Here is a 27523-nt window from a genome sequence, read left to right on the forward strand (position 1 = left end):
ATTTCAGTAATGATACAAATTTTGAATATTACCTGTTGATCAAGGGTACCAATTTATTTTGGAAGATTTGAGTTAAATAAAGGAAAAGACCCTGTCATTTATGTTTTCTTTTAACCCTTTTAGCTAATGCTGTGGATCGTAATCTACTGTTACATGGCAGGATGCTCTGAACATTTACATGTACAACTTCCTACTGTAAGATGAATTTTATGTATGTTATTGGGTCTGTTGGCAGACCAGAGATAGCAACCTAAACAACTGACAAGACACTGGTGGATGACTTCACCTTTTCTAGGGACTTGCCAGGTTCCTGTCTAAAGGTTAGGAACACTTTAAAATTGTAAGCATAATGCCAGCTATGAATTATGCAAAGGTATCTGAAGCGTGTGTTATCAAAGATCAATGAATCGCTTCTTTTCAAGAATCGGAGGCAGTTCAAGCAGTAAATATGTGCCGTAAAAGTGAGTGTACTGGAGAGATTACAGGTTCAGCTTTTGCAACTCATCAAGGACCAGAAAACCAGAGTATGAAAAGGATGGGGCTGTTAATTGCCTACAGAAGTTTTCATGTAACATGTAGCTACAAATAAAGTGTATAAGTAACAAGGAAACTCATTTAGTTCTACGTTGTCCAACAGATTGTTATACAGAAAGATTCATTTGAATAAATTTCTTATCCTTTCAAACAGTTCCTAATCTTTCTATATTCTGAAATATTTCAAGGTTTACTATTGAAAAAAATGACCAGCTGGATGTAAACTTAATATTTCAGAGCTGTGATGCATCTTTACATTTTCAATTCTGACAAAGTGAGTATCTTAGCTTCACATTTCAAGTTACAGGAAACAGTATATTAAAAGCCAAAAATTCACACTAATATAATATCACAACAACTTCTACTTGGTAAAAACAAAATTCTTAACCTATAGCCTTAGGCCATTAGACTCCAGTGACCAGCACTGAGCATAGGACAGTGACAAAAACTACATCTCAAATCAGCACTCATCATACCTAAGTCAGTATTATGTGCATATGTAGCATACTACACATACTTTCAATATGTATAGTTATTTACAATATTGTATTTAGCCAAATAATTACATTTTTATGTACATTCAAGTTATCAGTTAAACATAACAGTAAAGCCTCTAAAATCAGAGCTGTTAGGTACATGGCCAAGGCAAGAAAAGAGAAGTATAAAATTCAAGGGGAATATTTTCAATCTTGGTTTTTAATATGTCATTTCTACAGCAGTTAAGTATAATAATGAAAATAATAATATTTTTCATACATATTCGCCATTTCCCGCATTAGCGAGGTAGCATTAAAAACAGAGGACTGAGCCTTAGAGGGAATACCCTAACTTGGCCACCTTCTCTGTTCCTTTTTTGGGAAAAAAAAAATGAAGAATGGCTCATCCAATCATATATATAAAAAAGGAACAGAAGGGGGCCAGGTGAGGCTATTCCACAAAGGCCCAGTCCTCTGTTCTTAACGCTACCTCGCTAATGCAGGAAATGGCGGATAGTTTAAAAGAAAAAGATAAACATAAATGCCCATACATGCACATGTACATATCAACATACATATGCATATTCATACTTGTTTGCCTTCATCCATTCCCAGTGCCACTCCACCCCACAGGAAACAATATTGCTATCCCAACTTCAGCAAGGTAGCGCCTGAAAAACAGACATAAAAGGCCACATTCGTTCACACTCAGTCTCTAGCTGTCATGTAATGCACCGAAACCACAGCTCCCTATCCACATCCAAGACCCACTGACCTTTCCATGATTTATCCCAGACATTTCACATGCCCTGGTTCAGTTCACTGACAGCAAGTCGACCCTGGTATACCACATAGTTCCAATTCACTCTATTCCTTACAAGTCTCTCACCTTCCTTCATGTTCAGGCCCCTATCGCTCAAAATCCTTTTCATTCCATCCTTCCACCTCCAATTTGGTCTCCCACTTCTCCTTGTTCCCTCCACCTCTGACACATATATCCTTTTTGTCAATCATTCCTCACTCATTCTCTTCATATATCCAAACCATTTCAACACCCTCTTCTGCTCTTTCAACCACACTTTTTTATTACTTTCTCAATCAAACCACCTCACAACACATCCTCAAACATTTCATTTCCAACACATTCACCCTCCTCCGTACAACCCTATCTGTAGCCCATGCCTTGCACCCATATCATATTGTTAGAACTACTATTCCTTCAAACATACCCACATTTGCTCTCCAAAATAATGTTCTCTCCTTCCACACATTCTTCATCGCTCCCAAAACCTTCACTCCCTCTCCCACCCTGAGACGCTTCTGCTTTCATGGTTCCATTTCCTGCTAAGTCCACTCCCAGATATCTAAAGCACTTCACTTCCTCTAAATTTTCTCCATTCAAACTTACATCCCAATTAACCTGTCTCAACCCTACTGTACCTAATAACCTTGCTCTTATTCACATTTACTCTCAACTTTCTCCTTTCACACACTTTTCCAAATCAGTAACCAACTTTTGCAGTTTCTCATTTGATTCAATCTCCTATATATATAAACATCAACTCATCTCAATCTCCACATGCCCAATATGCAACTTTGACATTTAAATGCTGACAGCTCAACTGTCCTGCACTAACCCTTAAAAGGCAAATACACATCATCGCACTTCTCAACTTTGTGGTTTCCACCTGGTGAATGTGTCTGGCTTCCTGTGTTGTGGGAACCCCATAGAGGGGGCTCAATTATACAACAGGTGGCCTAATGCTGAACATATCCTCTACGGAAGGAGGATTTTTTTTATCTATAGTTAATGATAATCTGCTAATGTGACAAGGAACAATGAAGGCTTCTTCTATTCTTCACATCTTCATATCTTGGGGCTCTTTGAATACTGGACATAACTTTACATCTACTATCCCCACAAAACAATAATGCCAGTGCCAAGTATGCCACACAAGTTGGATCTCATAAAGTATTTTAGAAGATGTACTGAAAACATCAATCAAGCTCCTACGGAATATTGGAGTGCTCTGCTAAAGAATTTCAATGATACTCTCAGTTTCTACAATAAACATTATCCTTGAAGGAGTCCATGATTCTAATAATTAAAAAATAATTTCCTTGATGTACAAACAAGGGCAACAAAGCCACAAGATCTATAATTTTCTAAGTTTTAAGTAATATTCTGAAGACATTCACCTGCAATAATTTCTTTAACCCAGAGAACCTTTACAAGAAAATTTATATAAATATAAACTTATCTGGAGGTATAGATATGTGACTTATTCATATTCTAAATGACTAGATGACAACGCACTTTCATTGATCAACTGAGGTTTCCTCTCGTTCACCATCTGAAACCTTTAGTGTGTATCAATGCCACTTCCACTGGCCAGGACAGTAGTTTATATTTCAATCTATAGGACTTCTTACAGGCAAGCAGGTATAAAAAAATATATACATATCTATTTATGTCCAAGTTATCAACCTTTAAAAAATTCACCTTCAGACTGGTATAAAGTTTCTGCCATGAAAAACAAGCAAATCTGAGGCCTAGAGGGACAAGGTACAAGATGCTTTCCCTTCTATGTAACACAATAGTTGACAGCATTGTGTACTAACATCAAACGGCAGTCCTCTGAAGTGCAGCATATTATTCACCACACAAGATCCTTGTTTGTAATATAATCATAATCCACCAGTTAAAAAGTGACATTCTGTAAATAAGAATTATGCATTACATACTAGGCCTTCAGTAGCAGCCTAACTTACTTTTAATTCCTCACAGCCTAGTTTGGTCTTCCAACAAGCTTTCTTGGCTTCCACGTATTGGTTAACTTATATAAACCAAGTCATCCCTCACATGAACAGAACATGCTCTCCATCTCAAAGACACTGTGAAAAAAGAGAATAGCATTTGCACATTAAATGAAACACATCAAACAAATGAAGAGCTTGTGTAATTATAGACCAGGGAATGGAAAAAGGTTTGGCAAAAAAATTTATATCACATCTATGGATTTAAAAAAGCCATTTGATATAGAGCATAGGAAAGCATTTTGGCATGTTCTGACTCTATATGATGTGCAATGTGAGAGTGAAACAGAGTGATACTCACTGATGGCAGAACAGAATGAAGTTTCCAAAATTTAAGTCAACACACTATTCATTCTTAAATTCCTAACAACAGAAACAAATGACTGGTCAGCACGCAATCCTGTTAACCTCATCAACCATGCCTTTATACAACATGGAAACCTCCCTTTAACTTTCCTCTACCAAGAAAAATAAAATACATAACAGGACTTCATTACCCAGGTATCATCAGCACAAAAATAAATGTCTCTTCCAACAGAAGCACAAACCCTTTCACTGTAGCCAGTAAATCACTGGGTCTTCATTTTTCCATTCATCTATCTTTATGCAATTAGCGTTAAATTAAGAACTTATGGCTGGTCCCGTAAATGTGAAGTACCATCTGAATATACAACCAAACATTTCCGTCATTGAATTTGCCATGGCTATAAAACGATGTAGGTCATGAGATGAAAGTTTAATCAGTGTCCTGGTAATGTCTACAATATTGGAAGGTTAGGCTTTGCATCACCTGTGTAAAAACTTGCTTTCTAATCCATCATTATTTGTTGGCTATGTAATGTGCGAATTCTTAAATACCATGTGAAACTTTCCAATGGCCCCAAACTGGCACCATCCTAAACTTATCAAGAAATTTATTTTAATAATGGGCCACCTGGTCTTTGTCACTGACAAATGTAGTAACAGAGGAAGCACAGAAGGGATAACCTCTTGGTCATATTCGCACAGCAAAACTTTCTTGTTTTATGCCACATGCCTTTTAAAGGAAGACAGACTACAGGAGTCTATCATTTCCCTGCCGCTATATCAAGTACAGCTATGAAGCTTTCCGCCTGATAAAAAGAAGCCCTGAGGTTATATAGCATAACTATCCAATTTAACGAGAGATGGACAGTGACTAACCTGGCAGTTACTGGTAGCTGGGTTTGCCGGAAGTCATCAAAGATCACAGGTCATGGTCTGTGACATGTGCAGTGGTGTTAACATGAGCTCAAATGCAGCATCTTTTAAATTGGCTCCTCTTAAGTTTGCCTCCTGTAGATCACTCCCGGACAAATCACAGTTCTAGAAGTGAGATAGATAGATGAAATGAGCAGAAAGACATAGTGGGAATTTCTCATCTGATGTCTATAAGGTTAACTGAAAAAAGGAAAAAGTAATATATGGACAAGTCAACAAAGTGATGGGTTATACAAAGGAAAGCAATATCAGTGCAGTGGGCATCATGAGGTAAGAGGTTTGAGAAAAGAATATAAAATTTCATGGGGCAATGAACGGAATCAAATATACTAAACAGCACAAAAAGTTTTAATGTACACAGACTTGTGTTTATATTATGAAATGATTTACCAAAGAGTCAGCCTTTGTGCCAATTCAAAGCCTCCTAGATACATGATTATCTATAAAACTCGCATATCAAAAGCTCTGAGGTCTATGAATTCCCCCCCCCTTCCCACAGGCATACATCAGGGTAAGGTTGCTACCCCTATGTGGCTTTAATCACATGCATACCTAACATTTGTATCACAGTGTCAAAAAGAAGAGAGAAAAATAATAGGTGCACAGGATGCACAGCTTTGTTTGATAATGGACTAACTCACCTCTAGATCTGCCCCAGCAAGGACAGCAGCACGCAGATCACAATTCTTCAAATTGGCATTCTTGAGAGTGGCAACTCGCAAATTGACTCCAGCCAGCATGCTACCTTCCAGCACAGCTCCCCGCAGGTTAACACCTTAAAGAAATCCACATGACAGGTCCTTGCTAGTACACACCTTAACTGACAAAACACAATCCTGGAGGTTAACATTTTGAAAACTAACAACACTAAATAAGTCCCAGCAGGATAACACTTTAAATTGTCTATCTATCTATATCTCTGATGCCTGTTCTAATTGGAACTCCCTCAAAGGGTTGGCCACAGCAACAGTCTCCATAACTAGAGAATTTCAGTGCTGTCTCTTAGCCTTTAGTGCCTCACCCTTAACAGGTCAATGGCAGAGGGAAAGTCTATAATATAACAGGGTTTACAGAGGCCTTTACCGAAGGTTCATAATGAATATTTCTATCTAATGCTCCTACCTAGTACCTACTACTTCAGTAGAATACCATATATTCCTGGCATCCACATAAAAGTAGCTCTGAACTTACTCAAGGAAATATGCATTGGCATCATATCCCTTTAATCTTCACGACAGAATTTTTCAAGCCAAAGAAAGTCATCTCCAAGGAGAGGAAAAGTTTGTTTTCCAAAGAGTAACATGAAATTTAAGAAAGATACATGAATGAAAGATAACACTACTGTGTACATATATTTGGTTATCTTGAGGTATCAATAACCAAATGATGTTTGGAGGTTATACTGAGTTTTCATTAACCAAATGAAGCATAGAAAGAAACATGTAATAATAAAGCAAAGTTTTTATAGCAACTTACCCTCACAATTTGACCGTGTCCCTGCTGGGTCTTCAAAGTTGCATGCCCGTAAATTTGCTGACTCAAGATTTGCACAGAGGAGCCGTACATTAAGCAACTGTGCCCCTTCCAGATTAGCATTACAAAGGTTAGCACGTTCCAGACAACATCCATTCAAGTTTGCACCAGCTAAGTTGCACAAAGACAAATCTGCAAACTGACCACAAAACAAAAAGGCATTTACATTTTCACCAACAAATTCAGCGATAATAATCAGTAGCCTTACAAATATTCACAATCATCTGATAATTCGCAATGAAATACAATACAAACTGCACTGTTATGCTTCTGTTACAGCGAGACAATGACTATAATCTAACAAAAAGCCTGATTTGAGACAAGAAAAATGCCTTTTATAGTTGTATGAATAAAATGATGATACAGGGAAAGTGCTAAGGAAATGACTGCAGCATATATTCAGTGGAGGTATCTGATGTGGTGATAGAAAGGTGGAAGGGAAAAGCCTCAATTGCTTACCAAAGAACGTGTGTAAAAGAGAAGATATGAAGCATTGCTGCAGTGTAAAATACTCTGGTCAAACAATTACACTATACATAAACATGAATGAGATGTATTATTCTGTGAACTGATCCATCTCATGCAAGCACAAGAAAAAAAGTATTATTGATAATTGCCAAAGGATGCCTAAATAACTGTACTCATGAAGTAAAATACTATGACCACCTATTATGCCTGGCATCTAGTCACCATTAAATACAAAGCCACTAAAAATAATGATAATGAAATCATTAATTTGCAAAATATTTTTGACAACACTTTTCTCTGCATAATATTACATGACATATATCAATTTCCCATCATTCAGTGCTCCTTAGGTATGGCAACTGAAACAAATACAAAAATGTGGCTAAATTAATATGCAAATCTATGGAATTATAAGCCCCTAAATCTAGCCAGTTCATCACCTCCACTGGGAATGCCTATGGTCTACAAGCAAAATTTCTATGATGCACTGTTCTGAAGCTATTATGCTAACAAGATCATGTCAACTGATAGACAAACTCCATAAAGAAATTTCAGAAGCTGGTAACAAAGAGTGTGAAAAGAGAAAGTTTAGAGTAAATGTGAAGGGAAGTAAGCTACTGAAGTGTAGCAGAGAATCTGGGTGGTCTGTGATTAAGTGTCAAAGGAAAGGAACGTGAGCAAGTGTAGTGCTTTTGGTACATGGAAGTGGACGTGGCACCATATAGCTATATCCATGGGGGCTGAAGTGAGTCACAGGGTGGGAGAGGATCCTAGGGGGCACTGATGAGTGTGTAGATGTTAGCATCTGTTAGGGTATAGGAGTCCTGAAATAGTTGTATGGTTGCGAGTCTTGGACCTTAATTACAAAAGAAAGCAAGAGGGAAGAAACGGAAATGAGATGGTTTGATCAATTAACAAATGACAATGTTAGAGAAATCCACGGGATAGTAAGCACAATCTTACTGACAGAGTTGACTAGGCTGGGCTGAAATGTTGAGGAAATTTGGAGAGCATGAGTGAAGAAAGACTGATTAAGGGGATCTAAATTCATAAAGAAAACGCAGAATAGTATATTTGCTATTTTTTTCATATCATATTGAAAATATATGTTTAAGTGAGAAATATCTCAAAAATCATGCAAAATATAGGTGAGGCTGTATCATGATCGATTACATTCACAAAATCAAATACCACAAAAACAGACAAAGATTTGTAAGCTAAAATGATATGGCACTAGAATGTTAGCTCCCTCCAAACTAATGTTACCACCTTCCAATTAATACAATAAATGTTTAATCATGTATATTATGTATGATTTCATATCTGTATTTGTGACACAGATGTGCAAATACTGGAACTAGACCAAGGTCCTGAAATTTATCCCATCTCATTTCATGGAAAAAGAAGTTCATTTCACATAATCTTCTCAGAAAAGATCCCGTGCAAAACAGGGAAGATAGCATATTCAACCAACAATTGTTAGACAAAAATTCATCATGCATGTCACATCTATATTCTAATATAAATGAAATACTGAGCAAGCACAAATGCAAATGTAACTGAACAATGTCACACCTTAAAATTTATATTTCTGAGGTCAAGTTTAGAGAGGTCAGCTCCCCGTAGACTGACCCCTTGAAATCTGAGTTCATCTCTGTGTTGTGTGGTGATAAGTGCCTCTACTACATGCTGTCTGTTGAGAGGTTCCAGATCCCGTTTATCTTCACGACAAGCAAGTAATGCTTCTAACACTGGTACAGCAGATTCAATCCCAAAAAATCGTGCTTCCTCCAATACTCCTATAAAAAATACGTTTATTGGAAAATCTTAAAATATCCAATCATGAATGGACCAAAGAAATGAAGTGGAACTAGCAAACTTAGCATTCTATTAATCCCTAAGTGCCTTGAAAAGATGGTGGTCCTAACCACTGAAAAGAGATATACATCTAATCTCACTTTTTGACTTGCATGTCAAGTGTATAAAGAGATGACATAAGAAGTAAAAGAAACAAAATACAATACACAATATATTATTTCAGACCTTAAGAGTCTAGTCATAACAGAAATTAAGTAGAAAGAATTCTAAATTTGGTAAATAACAGACTGACTGGCATAAATATGGAATGAGTCAGTATCACAAATCTTTCTTTCCTAACCACCATGAACTTTCAAAATGAGAACTTGATTATCATAAGGCTCCTTTCTGATACAAAAGAGAAAGGCTAATCATTATAAAAAAGGAATTAACTAAAATAATCCACAGATAATGTTGGAGCTGTTTGCTACATTACAAAATTAAGAGAGTATGTACAGAGTATAGAGCCATACTTAATACTACTAGCAACCCAAAGCAATTCTTGAGCAGGGCCCACCTGCAATGATCAATTATTGATATTCAAATCATTATTGAATTTTTTTTTCATACAGGCATTCCATTTCCCACATGGGTGAGGTAGCGTCAAGAACAAATGACAGAGCCTTAGAGAGAAAAATCCTCACTTGATGCCTTGCTCTGTTCTTTCTTTTGGAAAATAATACAGGAGGGGAGAATTTCCAGCCACCTACTCCTGCCCCTCTTGGTTGCCTTCTTTCTCCTATATCCCTAGGGATAATCAAAAACTTTTAAATAATGATTTTATAAAATCTAAGGACAAAAAGAAATACAGTTCTTTCTTGGGTATACTCTTTATCATGCATGTAAATAACACAAAATATACTTTCAGAGCAAAAACAGAACAAAAGTAACTCATAACAAGTGATTTACTTTCCTAAGAAAAACAGACATATATTAATTTTCCCTTTGAGTTATATAACCAATGAACCACTAAATAAGAGTGAAAGAAATTCATGAATATGCCAAACAGAAAGATCAACATACAAAGGTTTTAGACCCGTACTTGGGGGGCTTGCAATAACACTGGCTTGTCAGTATATTTCATCAACTTCACTGATGCTTCATATACCTGAGCACCTACCTACCTACAAGTACTTAAGATGGGATTTTGCATGTGGGAGGGCTTGAGAATAGCACTCATCATGTTAAGAGATGGAAAGACATGCAGAGTTTACGCTTTGCAACAGATGGATGATGCGAAATACACTGAAAGTAGTACAAGAGTTGAATATAACTTACCTTCTGGATTTATACCAGGGTCAAGAATTAAGGCCCCATTTCTCAAGTAGTTAAGAAGAGGCTCAAAATAGGTATATGAACGATCAATAAGATATGCCCCATGGGCATCCCGAGTACTTGGTAATAAACTGCTGTCCTCAGAGCTAAACATTCTGGAAAACACAATCAATTGAAGATATCGAATGCAAAAAAAAAATACCTGATACGACAAAAAAAATGTGGTTTATCATTTCTTTTCACATATATCATTTCCAGTAATCTCTCCACAAGTCAACAAACCATCAATGTACAATCACTGTTCAATAAGGAGTGATGTTTTATAAGAGCCAGCTTTGCTCATAAAATTCTTCAGTTAAATCACAGAACACTTGCAGAAAATAAGTACTGGTTTAGTGTAAAGGCTGTGTAAGTGACTAAACAAGGAAATGGTGAAAGCCAGCAGGTTACAGAGTTTAAAAGACAATTTGATGGTATAGGATGGTTCAAAATATGGGGTTCTATAGGAGAGGACCTTTCCCCCATTTTGTATAAATAGCAGACTTACTTGGCTAACATCGAGTTTGGTTCTTTAGTGACTAGTGTGGCACGGGTGGTGGTGAAGATCTGACCTCCCACATTAAGAGTGACCCATCCATTTGTAGCAGACACCCCACCTGACAAAATACACCAGAATTGCATAAAAGGAACTGTGTCAAGCAAATCATAACAATAGTTTCAAAGTTGTAACTTCTCTTCTGGTTAGTACACTTTCAAACAATATCTATAATCCACACGCATTCCTATCTACAATGATTCATATCTACTTAACAATGGAAATTTCTAACAATCCTCCTCTGATCCAAGGTCATCTAAAATACACAAACAAAACACTTTTTTTTGAAGCAAATAACATGGAAGAATACATATCACAATCATGGTCATCTTGGGTGAATAAAACACAAAAATACGAGAATGCCTGAGGTGTTTGTAGGCCTAACTCTTAAAGGCAGAAAGATTAGAAGGAAAAATGAAAGAAAATTCCATAACTGTGCTGTACGAGGAAAGAAGCATCATAATGGTCAATCCTCGCACAGCTGGTTTCCACACAGAAACTGGAGGTAGCAGCAGCCAGATGCATGCTATGGCTCCAAACCTTAGTGGCAAGGACACAGCCGACAGCTTACGACAGCAATGGATGAAATAATACCAGTAAAACAACAGGGAAATGGCAGCAACATGAGAGCAAACAGAGGGATGGATGGAAGAAGGTAATGCCTTAAGAATTAAAGAGACTGACGGCTTCTGATTCCACTTTGGATAATTAAGTGAAGGAAGAGCCACCCTAGATATGTATACAGCACTTCATACTGGGGTGAATAAGACCCAAATAAATGTGAAACAAATACCCAAACGATAAGCAATTTCAGCACCTATACCTTGTTTCTGGAAACGGACTTTGTGATGTTAATCATGTGCTTCCAAGACAGAATGAAGGATATAGCAATACCTAAATTTTATCATACATGTTCACCATTTCCTGCATTAGCAAGGTAGCGTCAGGAACTGATGGAGAAATGGCCTCGTTTGCTCACAATACCAAGGCCAAAAGATACTAACTGCAAGATGCTGATGGCCCAGCTACAGACATGCCAGTCATCCTGGTCCCAACATGGCCGGGCGGTCGTACTCCCGGGCCAGGCTGAACAGGCAGCTGGAAGTCTTCCCCCTCAGATACATATAAGATGTCATCATCTCTGCAAATACAAGATTTCTGATATCAAAAAGACAAATAAGTTAGTATCTAGATGGATGATCATTCAAAGGCTTTCTTTAAGATGTTGCCATCTTTGTAAAAAAAAAGTTTCATAAGTTAAATAACTGAGAGAAGCTGATACAGGAAAAGAGTTCACCATTTCTCCCACCAACACTTAAAACAAGCAATAAACCCAACCCCTCTGGAAGACCCAGCATTACTATTATGAAAGATAATCAACTGGGAGCATTACGTAGAAGCCTCTGAAAACACTGTGCTTGAGTTGCCCCCTGCCAGTGGCTTGTTAAGGGCGAAGCTAAGAAGCAGTACGAGAGTTCACCAGTTTCAAAGACTGTTTTGCCATGGCCAATCCCTTGCGGGAGTTCCAAAAGGGTACAGGCATCATAGACATAGAAAGATAAACAGAGAGAAGATAATCACTTCTTTAGTTTCCTTTTAATATATCATTCCCATTTTCTTCAGAAATCATTCTAAAATACTTTTCACATACTCTATTACACAGATTTTCCTTAACTCCCATTAATCATCATTTCAACTGTGCATATAATTAATGTCTATCAGTCTCGCTAAAATGAAATCCCAAAACGAGTTCAAATAAGGGCAACAAATTTATGAAAGGCACTCCACTATTTCAAAAGATCCTGTACCTTGTACCACAAAATATAAACATTCTAAAAGATGAAAAAATATAAATTCATGTTTTTAAAGAGTAATGACGGAGTAATAAATTATAAGACATAGGGAAAATAATTCTTATATCAAAATCACAAAAAATGGCCATTGCTACAAAAAGTGTGTCCACATTACGACCAATAAATTTAGAACTCTTCCCCACCTAATGAGCCTAATATCATCTATGAGTCCACCCTGGGGTGTGTAGAGATGCGTGGCCCGGATTCCCAGCTTCTGCGATGCTCCAGCAAACAGTTCCTCTAGGGAATGGGTCACCAACAGTACCTGTTGATGACGATAATGGTCAATATCTTTCCAACAATATATCTCCAATACGTTCACAGTAGGACAGCATTCTGGAACAGAGAAGTCCACGGCTAAACCAGGTCGAGCAGAGAGTTTGGGTCGATTTCAGTCAACTTGAACGCTTCGAACAAACCTTTTCCTGCTCTTCCAAAAATGCCAGATAAAAATAGAGTAACTAAGGACATTTATATACATTTTTACTGTGTGGGTTTATGTGTTTATTTATATACATTCCAGCAAATGAGCCATTTCCAGAGACCAGTCGTTTCCATGGGATGAAAAGGTTAAACAATTATCAAGTGTATCCATATTACATCACATTTCTCAGCAGTTAATGGAAGACAAGAAAGTAATTAATATGAAAGAGAACTTGGAAGATAAAGAATTACTTCCTGGACAGAGGTCTAATGTCGACCCCATACAAGTGACAAACTGTTTTTCCTCACCTTCCCATCAACCCCGGAGCCATTCCTGAAGAGAATCACTCTCTTCATGCTTGAGGTTCTTACTAAACATCAACACGGTCCAAAGTCACGGAGATGTAAGTTATAAAAGCGACATAATGGAATTCTTCTAAAGTAAACATTAACTCCAGCTGAAGCTCCTGAGAAGATGGGTGTTGTCCTCTGTCCCGGGCGTCAGCTGGAGAATTGGAAATGACGTCATTAAAGCAGTCATGGAAAAAGCATTGACGTCATTAATATGCATTCATTATCAATATCTTGTTTTCCACTAGTTTACTGACACTTTCTGGTACAATCTAATATTATTTTTCTTTTTTATGTTATGTCTTTCCTTTCTTTCAAGTCAGAATGATCCGAACATAAAGTCAGACGACCAAATATAAATAATTTTATGAACAAACTCGAAAAATATTTGAAAAAATCAGGAATTATGAATAAAATTCAACTATTATTACACGAATAATGAAAAATTCTCCTCAATTGATAACCAGAAGACTAAGAAAGAGGATGCTGTACTACAAAAATTCGTGGAGTACCACCAAGTAATTAGCAATCGATCATTTAGCTCAAAAAGATAGCAGAGCCAGACTGTACAACACCTAATGTATGACATCATGAATTTTGAGTTGACCCCTGATGGTCTCGGGGGTCAGGGAGCCACATTTGGATCATGAGGGAGAAACCGGTTGGGCGCCAACTTTATCAACTTTACCTAAAATCGTGAAAATGGCGCTGGATAAACGAACTGCATCACCTGCAGAGGTAAGATGGTATTAAGATCGTATGTATGTGAGTGCAATTGGCGGCAAGTGAGAGATAATGGTAAAGATATACGTGATTCACTGGCCCTTGGGCAATCTACTCCATATTTGATACCTTATGCATATTTTACTCGTTATTCACCTAATAAAGGTTCAAAAACTTGATCCTGTCTTCATGACACGATGCGTCGGTTTTTCTTCTTGCGTTGTAGTACGACTATAAGAAGAAAATGGTTCGATTATGTGTTAAAATGAGTGTAAATGTAAATGTAGTCAAGTGTGCGGCCATAGCGCCTTCCCCACAACTGTTGTGGTCACGAAGAAAACATGATCCAACTTGACCATAAATGATGGAAAGATAACCATACTTGTAGGTTACGTTACGTTACGTTACGGTAGATTACGTTAGGTTAGGTTAGGTTAGGATGCGTTAAGTTAGGCTAGGTTAGGTTACGATAGGCTAGGTAACGTTACGTTAGGCTAGGTTAGGTTAGGGTAGGCTAGGTAACGTTACGTACGTTACGTTACGTTAGGTAGGGTAGGCTAAGTAACGTTACGTTAGGCTAGGATACGTTACGGTAGGCTAGGTTATGTTACGTTAGGCTACGCTAGGTTATGCTAGGTTACGTTACGTTACGGTAGGTTAGGTTAGGCTAGGCTACGTTACGGTAGGTTAGGTTACGTTACGTTAGGCTACGCTAGGTTAGGTTAGGTTACGGTAGGTTACGTTACGTTAGGTAGGTTACAGTAGGTTAGGTTACGGTAGGTTAGGTTACGTTAGGGTAGGATAGGTAACGTTACGTTAGGCTAGGATACGTTAATTAGGCTAGGTTACGATACGTTAGACTACGTTAGGTTAGGGTAGGTTACGTTACGGTAGGTTAGGTTTAGGCTACGTTATGGTAGGCTAGGCTACGTTACGGTAGGGTACGTTAGGCTAGGCTACGTTAGGCAAGGTTACGATATGTTACGTTTCGGTAGGTTAGGTTGGGCTAGGTTAGGTTAGGTTGGGCTAGGTTAGGTTGGGCTAGGTTAGGTTAGGTTAGGTTGGGCTAGTTTAGGTTAGGTTAGGTTGGCTAGTTAGGTTAGGTTAGGTTGGGCTAGGTTAGGTTAGGTTAGGTTGGGCTAGGTTAGGTTAGGTTGGGCTAGGTTAGGTTAGGTTTGACTGTAATATCTTAACGCCCCAACTTTGTAACAACTCTATTTACTTTGTAATATCTTAACAACTCTGTATTTACTTTGCAATAACTTCTAAACAAGTGTATTTACTTATTTACTTTGTAATATCATGTAAACAAGTGTATATACCAGTGTGAACTTGGAGCATGAAGGATGGTTTTTCGTTCGTGTGTAATGTGAAGGTCAGAAGGCATCAGTATTCTGCCACTTCCTTCATGATATGAATGTTAACATGACGATCATAAATTGTCCACAATATTTAAACCTTCTTGTTTGATGGTGTTTACACTTAACAACGTCCTGTAGCGTAAACAATGCTTAGAAAGATGTTTAGAAAGTAGTTTAAAAAGGTGATCATGTTTTCGGTGTTATAAAAATACCTATTTCTGTCTGGCTATTTTTGCAGACCATGTGTTTTCGGTGTTTTGAAATTCCTCATTTTTCTGGCTATTTTGCCGACCATGATTTTGGTGTTTTGAAATTCCTTATTACTTTCTGGCTATTTTGCCGACCACAGTCATTATCTTACCTAACCTAGATTATTCTCAGATTTGCCATATTCGTAAGCAATTCTCAAGATAGCACATGCGCACACGCCAAGTGGAGTTTCAGTACGTAGAATATATATATATATATATATATTATATATATATATATATATATATATATATATATATATATATATATATATATATTGAATGGGGGTGGGTTGGGCCATTTCTTTCGTCTGTTTCCTTGCGCTACCTCGCAAACGCGGGAAACAGCGACAAAGCAAAATAGATAAATATATAAATATTAAACCAGGAGAATGATTCTCCAGTAATGGCGAGAAACCTACTCAAGTAGCGTGAATAATGGCATTTAGATCTTGAGCAAATCAATAAGATCGTAATTTCCGTTATTAATTATGTATGTTATTAATTATGTAGCTGGGGTGAGGGAGGGGGAATTAATTATGGGGGGGTGAATCCCTCCATTTTGAAAAGCAGGGGACTCACTCCCCAATTTTTGATTAGACTGACTTGTATGGCACTGCTATTTATATAAGCTTTTCCTGCAGAGGGGGGCCCCCCTTTCCTTCCCCCCCCACTTTTCAGAAGCTGCCTCCGTCCTTGTCTAAGCATTAATCGAACCCTCATTAGAATATAGGAGAGTTCCGGGAGCCAATTAGCCACCTGGATCCAAACCTAATGAACTGTGTTGAGTATGCTGATCACCTGTGAGGGTTAATTGACATTTCTTGGCACCCCCTGTGTTCGATATAATGCAGTCCACCTCCTCACTCCACGTCGTACAGTCAAATACGCTAAACCTGTTTGTACGTATTTGTACAACGCGATGGTGGTGTACAAGTCGTGTGTGTGTGTGTGTGTGTGTGTGCTCGGGGTGCCATAACTGGCACAGGTCCGGTGTGTGTGTGCTCGGAGTGCCATAACTGGCACAGGTCAGGTGTTGGGGTGCTCGGGGTGCCATAATTGGCACAGGTCAGGTGTTGGGGTGCTCGGGGTGCCATAACTGGCACAGGTCAGGTGTGTGTGTGTGTGTGCTCGGGGTAGTATTACCGGCACATGGCCCCGTTCGTTGTGTAAAATGTTTGGTTTTCGTGTTTTCATGGTAACGTGTCAGGTGTAGACAGTTATCCAGCATGCTAAAAAAAAAAAAAATATGCCAGTTGTGGCAATTGTATGCAGATATATCATTTATTTTACCATCTTAATGTCTCTCAAACTTTTAAAAACAAATGATTATCGCAGTTCTTACCCCTAAATCCACAATATATATATATTTATATATATATATATATATATATATATATATATATATATATATATATAAATATATATATATTTGTCGCTGTCTCCCACGTTAGCGAGGTAGCGCAAGGAAACAGACGAAAGAATGGCCCAACCCACGCACATACACATGTATATACATACACGCCCACACACGCACATATACATACCTATACATCCTAACGTATACATATATACATACAGAGAGACATATACATATATACACTTACATAATTCATAGTCTGCCTTTATTCATTCCCATCGCCAATATATTATATATATATATATATATATATATATATATTGACACTATTCGTAAGCAGTTATGTAACGCGTAAGATCGTTCAAGGTCGAACAGAAATGAAGGAAAACGCGAGAGCTCTTGTGTGTGCGTCTGGTTTGCTTGTGGATTACGTAATACTGAAACCCCCCTCACAACGAAAAACGTACGACCGCCTCTGTATGTAGGAGGGATAACGTAAGAAAATGGACGCGCGCACTCTCTCTCTCTCTCTCTCTCTCTCTTCTCTCTCTCTCTCTCTCTCTCTCTCTCTGATCTTGACTTCTTGGCGTAGTAAACGAGACGAAATGCCACAGAGAGAGAGAGAGAGAAGAGAGAGAGAGAGATGCCTTTGCCATTTAACCTCTTACGTATCCATGTATACCAGTTTATCACTTAGATATGCCCTTAGAACTTCATGCAAATATATATTTTCCCCCAGAATTATTGCTGAGTCTCGAGAATTAACTGATTTTCAAGGTATTAATGAAACAATTTTTTTATTTCCCTACGTACACCTTTGATAATTTAGACATAGTTGAAATTATTGGGGTCTACTTTGGCGTTAGATATGTCTATTTGTGGTATTACACTAATATGAATATTCAATTCATAGCTTGAAGTTTTAATTGCAGGGATATGTACTTAATTTTCTTGCTTTATAATCTTTAGTATGTTTTTGTCTATGTATTCATAAGTATTGTTATTTCTCCATTCCAGCAAAAAAGGCTACAGATTTGGACATTTCAGCGCCATAGCCATGTGAAAGGGTATGTGGCCATAGGATTATCTTCAAACTTCTGACGAAAGGTGTTCAAGACTTGTAGTGACCTTGGCAATTATGATTTAAACCCCAGAGAACTACCCTTAACCACCCGCTCGTCCCACTTGCCAATTACCTGTTGGAAGTTCAAGGTAGGTTCAAGGATGTTCATATGTGGGTTAGGTTACCTGGTTTACATATGAGTTGATATTATTTGAAGCAGAGTGTAATGGTGGTGTGTGACCCTGTTTACGAAACAGAGAAATATTGTAAATTGCGAAATGATCGTCCCAAATGACACTCTGGGCTCGTTAAATTAGCCAATTGTATTGTGGAACTGTTCTGTTGGAAAAACTAATTGTTTAGGAGGGTTTCAGTGGGAGAAAACCCCTTGATTGTGAGTTATAATTAGGTAAACAGGTCTTGCATCATGTCGATGAGTGACACCAGGGAGCATATGCTGACATTAAAGTTCATAGTGAAGTGAGATGAAAAAAGATAAAATGGGGATAGGATAATAATGACAATATGTTTGCTGTTATATTTTTCCATGGAGTTGTGTAACTCCCGCTGTTAGCCATTGGCGAATTAATCTCTTGTCATTGTGGGTTATTAATTAGGCCTGGTCGTGAGGTAAATCCAACCTCAAAAAAAGATATTGATGAAGAGAGAAGTGGTGGTGTGAGGAAGGTGGTGGAGGAGGAGGAGGAGGGGAGCCCACTGCTGCCATCTGTCAACAAGAGGCGAGGGTAGTCAACAAATATGGCGACCAGTGAGTGGATGTGTAGACGGGTCTCTCCGTAATTTATGGTGTCGCGCTTGATCACTAGAGATGGTAGCACCATGTTTCCCATCCCATGAGATATATAAGCGTAGTGTGGTGATCGTCAGTGAGTCAAAGCACTGTGTTGATAGTGTTAAGTGTATTTAGCGAGTAAAAATGCAGTGGTAGCGGTAGGCGAGCGGAGCGAAGGAGGAGGATTCAGATTGGCCATTGAGGTAAGAACTACTATTATTACGCATTCGATTATCTGTCGTTGGTGATCAGAAACAGTGAGGTTAGGATGAAGCTAATTAAGCTGGTTTTTACGTTTTGCCACCCCCTCGTTCGCTGCCCCGTGGCTTGCCTGTCAAAAAATTGAGGAAGATGAAGAAAACACGTTTAGCTGTGTCTTGTGTTGTATAACACCTACACTGTCAGTCAGGAGACGGACCACTGTAGACCTAAGGCCCTCTTGGGGGGTCTCTGAGGCAAGAGGCCCTTTGGGATAGGTTTGTAGGGTAGGGTTTATTGAAAATTTGCCTTCCCTTCCCTCAGGAGGTACGACTGAAGTACGACTCATTGAGGTGTCAAGGTGTGTAAAGGTGAGGTGTTATATGTAGGTACTGTATTGGGGGGTCTGTGTCAACAGGTCTGTTGCTTTCAGGTCCTCCTTGTGTCTCGGGTATGTAGTCTGTGGCTAAGGTCTTGTGTTCCTGGTCCGTGTGGTGTGTAGGGTTTATGTCCCCCCCCATGTGGTCTGTGTGGTTATATAGGGGTCTGTCCTTGGTCCGTGTGGTTTTGTAGGGTTTATGTCCCCCCCATGTGGTCTGTGTGGTTATATAGAGGTCTGTCCTTGGTCTGTTGTCTTTTTTCAGGTCTTGTGTGACCTTGGCCTGTGGTTTAAAAGGTCTTCTGCCCTTGGTCTGTTGTCTTTTCAGGTCTTGTGTGACCTTGGCCTGTGGTTAAAAGGTCTTATGCTCTTGGTCTGTTGGAAGGTTTTCCGTCATGTATATGTGTAATTAAAAGTCATGTAATTACCCCGTAGTCGTTATGATAGACCCTCTCTCTCTCTCTCTCCTGGTGTTTTAGCTACAAGTGGCCTGACCCTGGTGGTTCTTGACGTGGAATGGTCTTTGGCTACCATAGTGGAGGGTTTTTGTGTTTTTCTCCTGCCAGGGTTGTAATGGCGGGGCAAGACGCGTGACGTGTGTGGTGGTGGTTATGATACGTCTCTCGCAATTGTGATATTGCCCGGTGGTTGACTGCTGTTGGTGTCACCCCCCCCCCCCCAGCCTGTTTGCTGGAGGTCCCCCCCCCACATTGCGTCGTCAGGTCACATGACCTGCTGTTGTGATGGGGGGGGGTTAGATAAGGTCAAGTAGTGTGGATGGACTCCAGGTCACCGCTGGTTGAGGGAGGCTACAGGTCGACACACACACACAGGTCGCGTGAATCATCAGGTCATGGCGGTGGGATGACATGTGAAATACTAGGGGGGGGTCAGGTCAGGTTTACCTGGACATTGTGTGTGTGTCTGTGTGAGGTGTGTGTGTATGTGTGTGTGTGTGTGTGTGTATGTGTGAGGTGTGTGTGTATGTGTATGTGTGAGGTGTATGTATGTGTGAGGTGTGTGTGTATGTGTGAGGTGTATGTATGTGTGAGGTGTGTGTTGTGTGTGAGAGAGAGGTGTGTGTTGTTGTGTGAGAGAGGTGTGTGTATGTATGTGTGTGTGAGGTGTATGTGTGTTGTGTGTGTATGTGTGAGGTGTATGTGTGCGTGTATGTGTGTGTATGTGTGAGGTATATGTATGTGTGAGGTGTATGTTTGTGTGAGGGATGTGTTATGTGTGTGTGTGGTGTATGTGTGGAACGTGTTGTTATTGTAGTGATATCAGGTGTATGTGATTATTGTGTTGTGTTATGTTGCGAACCAGTAAGGTTATTCGTCAACGTGAAATGAGCGCTGAAGATTATTTGAGGATCTAATGTTCGAAATTAGCCATAAGTAGTTGACAACTAGACGAATGGTAGCGGAGTAAGTTAGGTTGAGTCTAGGAGTTACGAAATGTAGCGGAGTAAGTTAGGTTGAAGCTAGGAGTTACGAAAGGTAGCGGAGTAAGTTAGGTTGAAGCTAGGAGTTACGAAAGGTAGCGGAGTAAGTTAGGTTGAAGCTGGGAGTTACGAAAGGTAGCGGAGTAAGTTAGGTTGAAGTCTAGGAGTTACGAAAGGTAGCGGAGTAAGTTAGGTTGAATCTAGGAGTTACGAAAGGTAGCGGAGTAAGTTAGGTTGAAGCTAGGAGTTACGAAAGGTAGCGGAGTAAGTTAGGTTGAATCTAGGAGTTACGAAAGGTAGCGGAGTAAGTTAGGTTGAAGCTGGGAGTTACGAAAGGTAGCAGAGTAAGTTAGGTTGAAGCTAGGAGTTACGAAAGGTAGCAGAGTAAGTTAGGTTGAAGCTAGGAGTTACGAAAGGTAGCAGAGTAAGTTAGGTTGAAGCTAGGAGTTACGAAAGGTAGCAGAGTAAGTTAGGTTGAAGCTAGGAGTTACGAAAGGTAGCGGAGTAAGTTAGGGTGAAGCTGGGAGTTACGAAAGGTAGCAGAGTAAGTTAGGGTGAAGCTGGGAGTTACGAAAGGTAGCAGAGTAAGTTAGGTTGAAGCTAGGAGTTACGAAAGGTAGCAGAGTAAGTTAGGTTGAAGCTAGGAGTTACGAAAGGTAGCAGAGTAAGTTAGGTTGAAGCTAGGAGTTACTACGACCTTTATGAATACGATGTTACGACCCCAAGCTTGAGTTCTCAAAGGGGGGTTAGGGCGGGGGGTCGTGATTCAACCGGTTGTAAGTTCGGTTCGCACGAACCGAACTTAGTCACATGAACTTTGAGAGGCATCGCGAGTGGGCGGGATTCGAATGAGGGAAAAGTGCGATGCGTGTGTGTCTGTCTGTCTTCGCTGGCAATGGTGTTCGCCACGAGTCTTGGTGTCCAGGTTACGGTCGTGAGCTTAGGATGGGGTCCATGTTTTGGCTTCGTTTATCTCTTTATCTCATTGTTAAAGTATATTGCTGCAGTGTTTATTTATTTATTTATTTATTTAGGGGGAGGGGGGCAAGTGTGTGCATCTGTCATTTTAATTGGATGTGTTTACGTTTTTATTTTCGCCATATAACACCTGGTTATATGGAAGTAGATTAGGCTCACCATTGTATAAGTTACGTAGGTCAGTTAATTGCGTTATTAGCCAGTTAATATCGAATGGTGCTGTGGAATTAGATGCTTCTCTATGTAGATTTATGCTTATTAACCTTAAAAATTAAATCAGCCGGGGGGGGGGGATTCAACTCAAGAGATATAGGTCAGACATCAGAGCCATTTGACTTCTTTATATTGAAGTGTGATTAGATCAGGAGTCTCTCTGTGATGACCCTGTTTCACTGGAATGGTAGTTTGATCATTAGCGTGAACGTAGAAGTAAGTTCGTAAGTCGCTTCAACACACACGCTTGAATTACCGATGGTGTAATGGAGTGATGACAGAAATTTGAGTAGAAAATGGTCATGTGTACATGTTAGAAGGTGGGGGGTTGGTTGGTTGGGGGTCACCCATGACTACGACCCCTTGAGCACGAAGGTACGACCCCTTGAGCACGACGGTGCGACCCCATGAGCACATGACGGTACGACCCCTTGAGCACACGACGGTACGACCCCTTGAGCACACGACGGTACGACCCTTGAGCACGACGGTACGACCCCTTGAACACGACGGTACGACCCCTTGAGCACGACGGTACGACCCTTTGGTTGGTATGTTGGCCGGTCGTTTAACCTTACTCTCAGGTGCCAGGCCATCGTAGCCAAGGGTCGTACCGTCGTGCTCAAGGGTTGTACTGTCGTGCTCAAGGGTCGTATCATCGTGCTCAAGGGTCGTATCATCGTGCTCAAGGATCGAAATAGTCGTGGTCAAGGGGTCGTACCGTCGTGCTCAAGGGGTCGTACCGTCGTGCTCAAGGGTCGAATAGTCGTGGTCAAGGGGTCGTACCGTCGTGCTCAAGGGGTCGTACCGTCGTGCTCAAGGGGTCGTACCGTCGTGCTCAAAGGTCGCACTGTCGTGCTCAAGGGGTCGTACCGTTGTGCTCAAGGGTCGTACCGCCGTGCTCAAGGGGTCGTACCGTCGTGCTCAAGGGGTCGTACCACCATTTTCGAGGGGAGAGCATGATTTTACCCCATTCCGTGGTTCGACTCGTTAGTGGGTTATTCATGTCCAAAGTGTACCTAGTCATTTATCACAACAACAGACCTCTAGAACACGTACCCCTCGTTACGTAATGGAGGTCAAAGGTCAAGTTATACCCCCCTTACCCAGTGAAGACACGTTGTTTATGACCCTCCCCCCCTACGAAACACTAGGGTACGACCCTGGGATATGATAGTGTGGTCTTAGACCAGGTCAAAAAGGTCAAAAAAAGGTCACGTCATTTTTGACCCCGAGAATGAAACTGAAAATCCCTCGCGACCACGTTTTTGTATTTTATCAAATATTTGTTCATATTACTTGGTAATTTGTCATTGTTTTCATATTTTTATGGATAGATATTAAATTTACCAGGAACTGTAGTTTGTGGTGGAGTTGTGGTTATAGTAATTTAAGGTAGTTAAGAAACTCATATAGATAGATGTGTACGTTTGATGATTTATTGGCTCGCCCAAATACCTTGAATCAAAACGAATATTTCACATCAATTGGCAGTTGTGGAATATTTTTTTCCCCCTGTAGTTTGTCTCCCGTTATTTTATATATTTTTTTTTGGTCGTCCTGATATCATGAAGTGTTTTATTATGACACGTAACATGTTTATAACGTCAGCAACAAGAATTAGATTAATTATTCGTGAAAGATAAACGCGAGTTCCCCCCCCCCCACCCCCTCAACGTTTTCACCAAATTCGATTATATATGTACCAAATGACGTCCTAGCTTCGTCTCTTCGATGTATATCAACTGACTGTTATATTTCTCTCTTGTGTCTCCCCTGATGATGATGTGATTATGACACGAAAGTGCACTTGGCAACTTTTCGTGTTTCATTTTCCCCCGCGGACTCATAGGAATATATATATATATATATATATATATATATATATATATATATATATATATATATATATATATATATATATATAAAGTTGTAAAACACCAGTATATGTTGTTGTGATGGCCCGAGCTGTTGGCCAAGGTTTGGTTGTGTTTTTTTTTTGTGATGGTGTGTGTGTGTGTGTGTTGGGGACCGCGATGGTCGCTGGAGAATGTCAAGACCGAGGACGGACGCACGTCTGTCTGGCGAGTGTTTTCCCCAGCGAACGAGCAAGCCATTTCTTTTTCTTTTCTAGCGATTCCTCTGACGGAAGATCGTAAGCGTTGTTTGTGGTGGTCAGTTTGTACACATGTGTATATGATATCTGCCTCTTATCTTTCCTATCTGTGTTGGTGTATCTGGCTATTATGTATTTATGTTAACTCTGTTTATTTTGCAATCTGTTGTTAACCCCGACTGAATGCAGTATCAGAAGATATTTTTGAATCCATATATATATATATATATATATATATATATATATATATATATATATATATTATATATATATATATATATATATATCTTTCTTTCAAACTATTCGCCATTTCCCGTGTTAGCGAGGTAGCATTAAGAAGAGAGGACTGGGCCTTTGAGGGAATATCCTCACCTGGCCCCCTTCTCTGTTCCTTCTTTTGGAAAATATATATATATATATATATATATATATATATATATATATATATATATATAATATATATATATATATATATATATATATATTCAGTGTCTTGAAGGCAGATAGATAAACATGATAATTTTAAAGCAGAGAAACATGATGATTAGAAAACAGATAGATAAACATGATTCAAAAACATAAACATGATAATTAGAAACATGATTAAAATTATAAACATAATGATTAAAGACGTATAGATAAACATTTTAAAGAACAGATAGATAAACAAAGCAGATAGATAAACATGGTTTAAGATAAAAAAAAAAGATATACGATAATTAGAATAGAGATAGATAAACCTAATCCTTGAGGATTATTGCCCTCTGTACCCAGAAGAAATCAGAATTGATGAAAAAAGAAAGGTGGAAACACAGTAGGTTACTGATATGGTTGGCATGAATGTCTTCTCTCGGTGAAAGTGGGAGGGCCAGGGTTCGCCTCCCTGTCCCCGGACACGCAGGGCGCCGGGTTAAAGTGCTGGTAAATGAGACGCCAGTGTTTAGACCACGTCTCATGTCCATCTTGTCTCTACTTGTCCTCCCCCCCCCTCCCCCCGAGGGGAGGAGGAGGAGCCGCCTGGGTTGGCTGTGGGCCCCGACTGCCGCAGCTCGAGATTCGAACCAGTGCGGGCCCGTGGTTGGCCCAGATAACGCTGACCACTTCACCACGAAGGTCCCATGTGTGTTTGTGTGTGTGGACACATTATTATCAGGACGATAACAAGAGAACAATACGTTATACCAAAACCACAAGAAGAACCTTGTGTGGAGGCCACATAGTAATGTTGAGTCACGTTGAACGTACGGTAGTAACATGAATAGGTTGGTTTACGTCCGGGGAAAACTTTATTTATTTATTCTGATAACAGGAGACTGTAAAGATAATGAAAGGGAATAATGGGAAGCAAAGTGGAAGTTCTACATAAGTCAACGTATGTAAGGTTCGCTTAACTCACCCCAGAGCAGCAGAGATTAATCGTAAAGTTAATTGTGTTGGTGGATGTATACCCCAGCGTCTGTTGTTTACGTAAACGGTGAAGATTGGTCGCTGGTTGTGGTTGCGTGAAGATTGATCGCTGGGGATGGTTGCGTGAAGATTGGTCGCTGGTTGTGGTTGCGTGAAGATTGATCGCTGGGGATGGTTGCGTGAAGATTGGTCGCTGGTTGTGGTTGCGTGAAGATTGGTCGCTGGTTGTGGTTGCGTGCGCTGGAAACGCGTTTGTGCGGGAAGCGAACGCACAGCGCACACTACTCGGATGTAAACAGACACTTAATAGCAATATTTTTTCCCTGCAAATATATATATATATATATATATATATATATATATATATATATATATATATATATATATGAAAAGACAACCCTCTCCTCCCGCACGTGCGCAAGGTAACGCTAGGAAAAGATAACAAAGGCCACATTCGTTCACACTTAGTCTCTAGCTGTCATGTATAACGCACCGAAATCACAGCTCCCTCCCACATCCAGGCCCCACAAAATTTTCCATGGTTTACCCCAGACGCTTCACATGTCCTGGTTCAATCCATTGTCGACCCCGGTATACCACATCGTTCCAATTCACTCTATTCCTTGCACGCCTTTCACCCTCCTGCATGTTCAGGCCCCGATCGCTCAAAATCTTTTTCAATCCATCCTTCCACCTCCAATTTAGTCTTCCACTTCTCCTCGTTCCCTCCACCTCCGACACATATATCCTCTTGGTCAGTCTTTCCTCACTCATTCTCTCCATATGACCAAACCACTTCAAAACACCCTCTTCTGCTCTCTCAACCACACACTTTTTATTTCCACACATCTCTCTTACCCTTTCATTACTTACTCGATCAAACCACCTCACACCACACATTGTCCTCAAACATCTCATTTCCAGCACATCCATCCTCCTGCGCACAACTCTATCCATAGCCCACGCCTCGCAACCATACAACATTGTTGGAACCACTATTCCTTCAAACATACCCATTTTTTGCTCTCCGAGACAATGTTCTCGCAAGTTAGCTGGGGTTTTCTTGTGTTTGTTTATTTATATAAGTTGGTTTATCACACATTAACAATACCCTTGACTGCGTTAAGCCTCCTCACTTATCATTTATTGTCGTAGTGTTATGAGAAGATGTCACTCGCACTTGCCCAGTGTTATTAAAACTAGTCAGTATTGTGGATGGTGTCCACTTGATCTGGGAATGTGACATTGATGGTTGAAATTGTGTGTGTGTGTGAGTGTGTAAACAGATGCTGTACTCTGGACTGAATTAGAATTAACCTAACATGATTTACGATTCAAATGACTCAAATGTTAAAAGTACCCTGGACAATTACCTGCAATTTCTGGTATTTTTCCCCCAAGGTAACATATTACCTTGATAAGTCCAGAATGATTCAATTTTAGACTTAGAAAACGAGTTAGGAAAAAAAAAAACGGGTTGATGATTTGCTCTATACAAAGCTGTGAATATTCGTCAAAAATGTTTTAGTGGTTGGTAAAAAGTGAGAGGTATTTGAAGAGTAGTTAGGTATTGAACACAGTGTAGCTGGTCAAGTTTAGCTGATGGCTGTTGATGTAGGAGGTCGAGCTATGGCGACCAGGTGGGCTAAGCCATGTCTACCAGGTGGGCAAGGCCATGTCTACCAGGTGGGCAAGGCCATGTCTACCAGGTGGGCAAGGCCGTGTCTACCAGGTGGGCAAGGCTATGTCTCCCAGGTGGACAAAGCCATGTCTACCAGGTGGGCAAGGCCATGTCTACCAGGTGGGCAAGGCCATGTCTACC

General features: G+C 39.8%; 2 protein-coding genes across 3 annotated transcripts in view; one reads left to right on the forward strand and one right to left on the reverse strand.

Annotated features, from left to right (window-relative positions):
* Window positions 1-748: 748 nt before the first annotated feature.
* On the reverse strand, window positions 749-13563 carry LOC139762902 (BTB/POZ domain-containing protein KCTD9). Its single transcript, XM_071688142.1, has 10 exons — window positions 13380-13563; window positions 12791-12912; window positions 11799-11935; window positions 10747-10855; window positions 10203-10354; window positions 8643-8866; window positions 6543-6738; window positions 5708-5841; window positions 5010-5171; window positions 749-3905 (listed from the first exon to the last, which is right to left on the reverse strand). Exons 1-9 carry the CDS (start codon window positions 13425-13427, stop codon window positions 5046-5048), a joined length of 1248 nt encoding a protein of 415 aa, XP_071544243.1. The 5' UTR covers window positions 13428-13563; the 3' UTR covers window positions 749-3905; window positions 5010-5045.
* A 486-nt stretch (window positions 13564-14049) lies between these two features.
* LOC139762905 (uncharacterized) overlaps window positions 14050-27523 on the forward strand; it is a 138072-nt gene continuing 124598 nt past the window's right edge. Inside the window, exons 1-2 of one of the 2 annotated variants that reach the window (XM_071688147.1) lie at window positions 14050-14159; window positions 18131-18325. The gene's annotated coding sequence lies outside the window, so the exon portion shown is untranslated. Of the gene's footprint in view, window positions 14160-18130; window positions 18326-18927; window positions 19173-27523 lie in introns of those variants that run through there. The other variant, XM_071688146.1, reaches the window with a different exon arrangement.

Source organism: Panulirus ornatus, chromosome 45, assembly GCF_036320965.1.
Source record: "Panulirus ornatus isolate Po-2019 chromosome 45, ASM3632096v1, whole genome shotgun sequence".
Classification (NCBI taxonomy): Eukaryota; Metazoa; Arthropoda; class Malacostraca; order Decapoda; family Palinuridae; genus Panulirus; species Panulirus ornatus.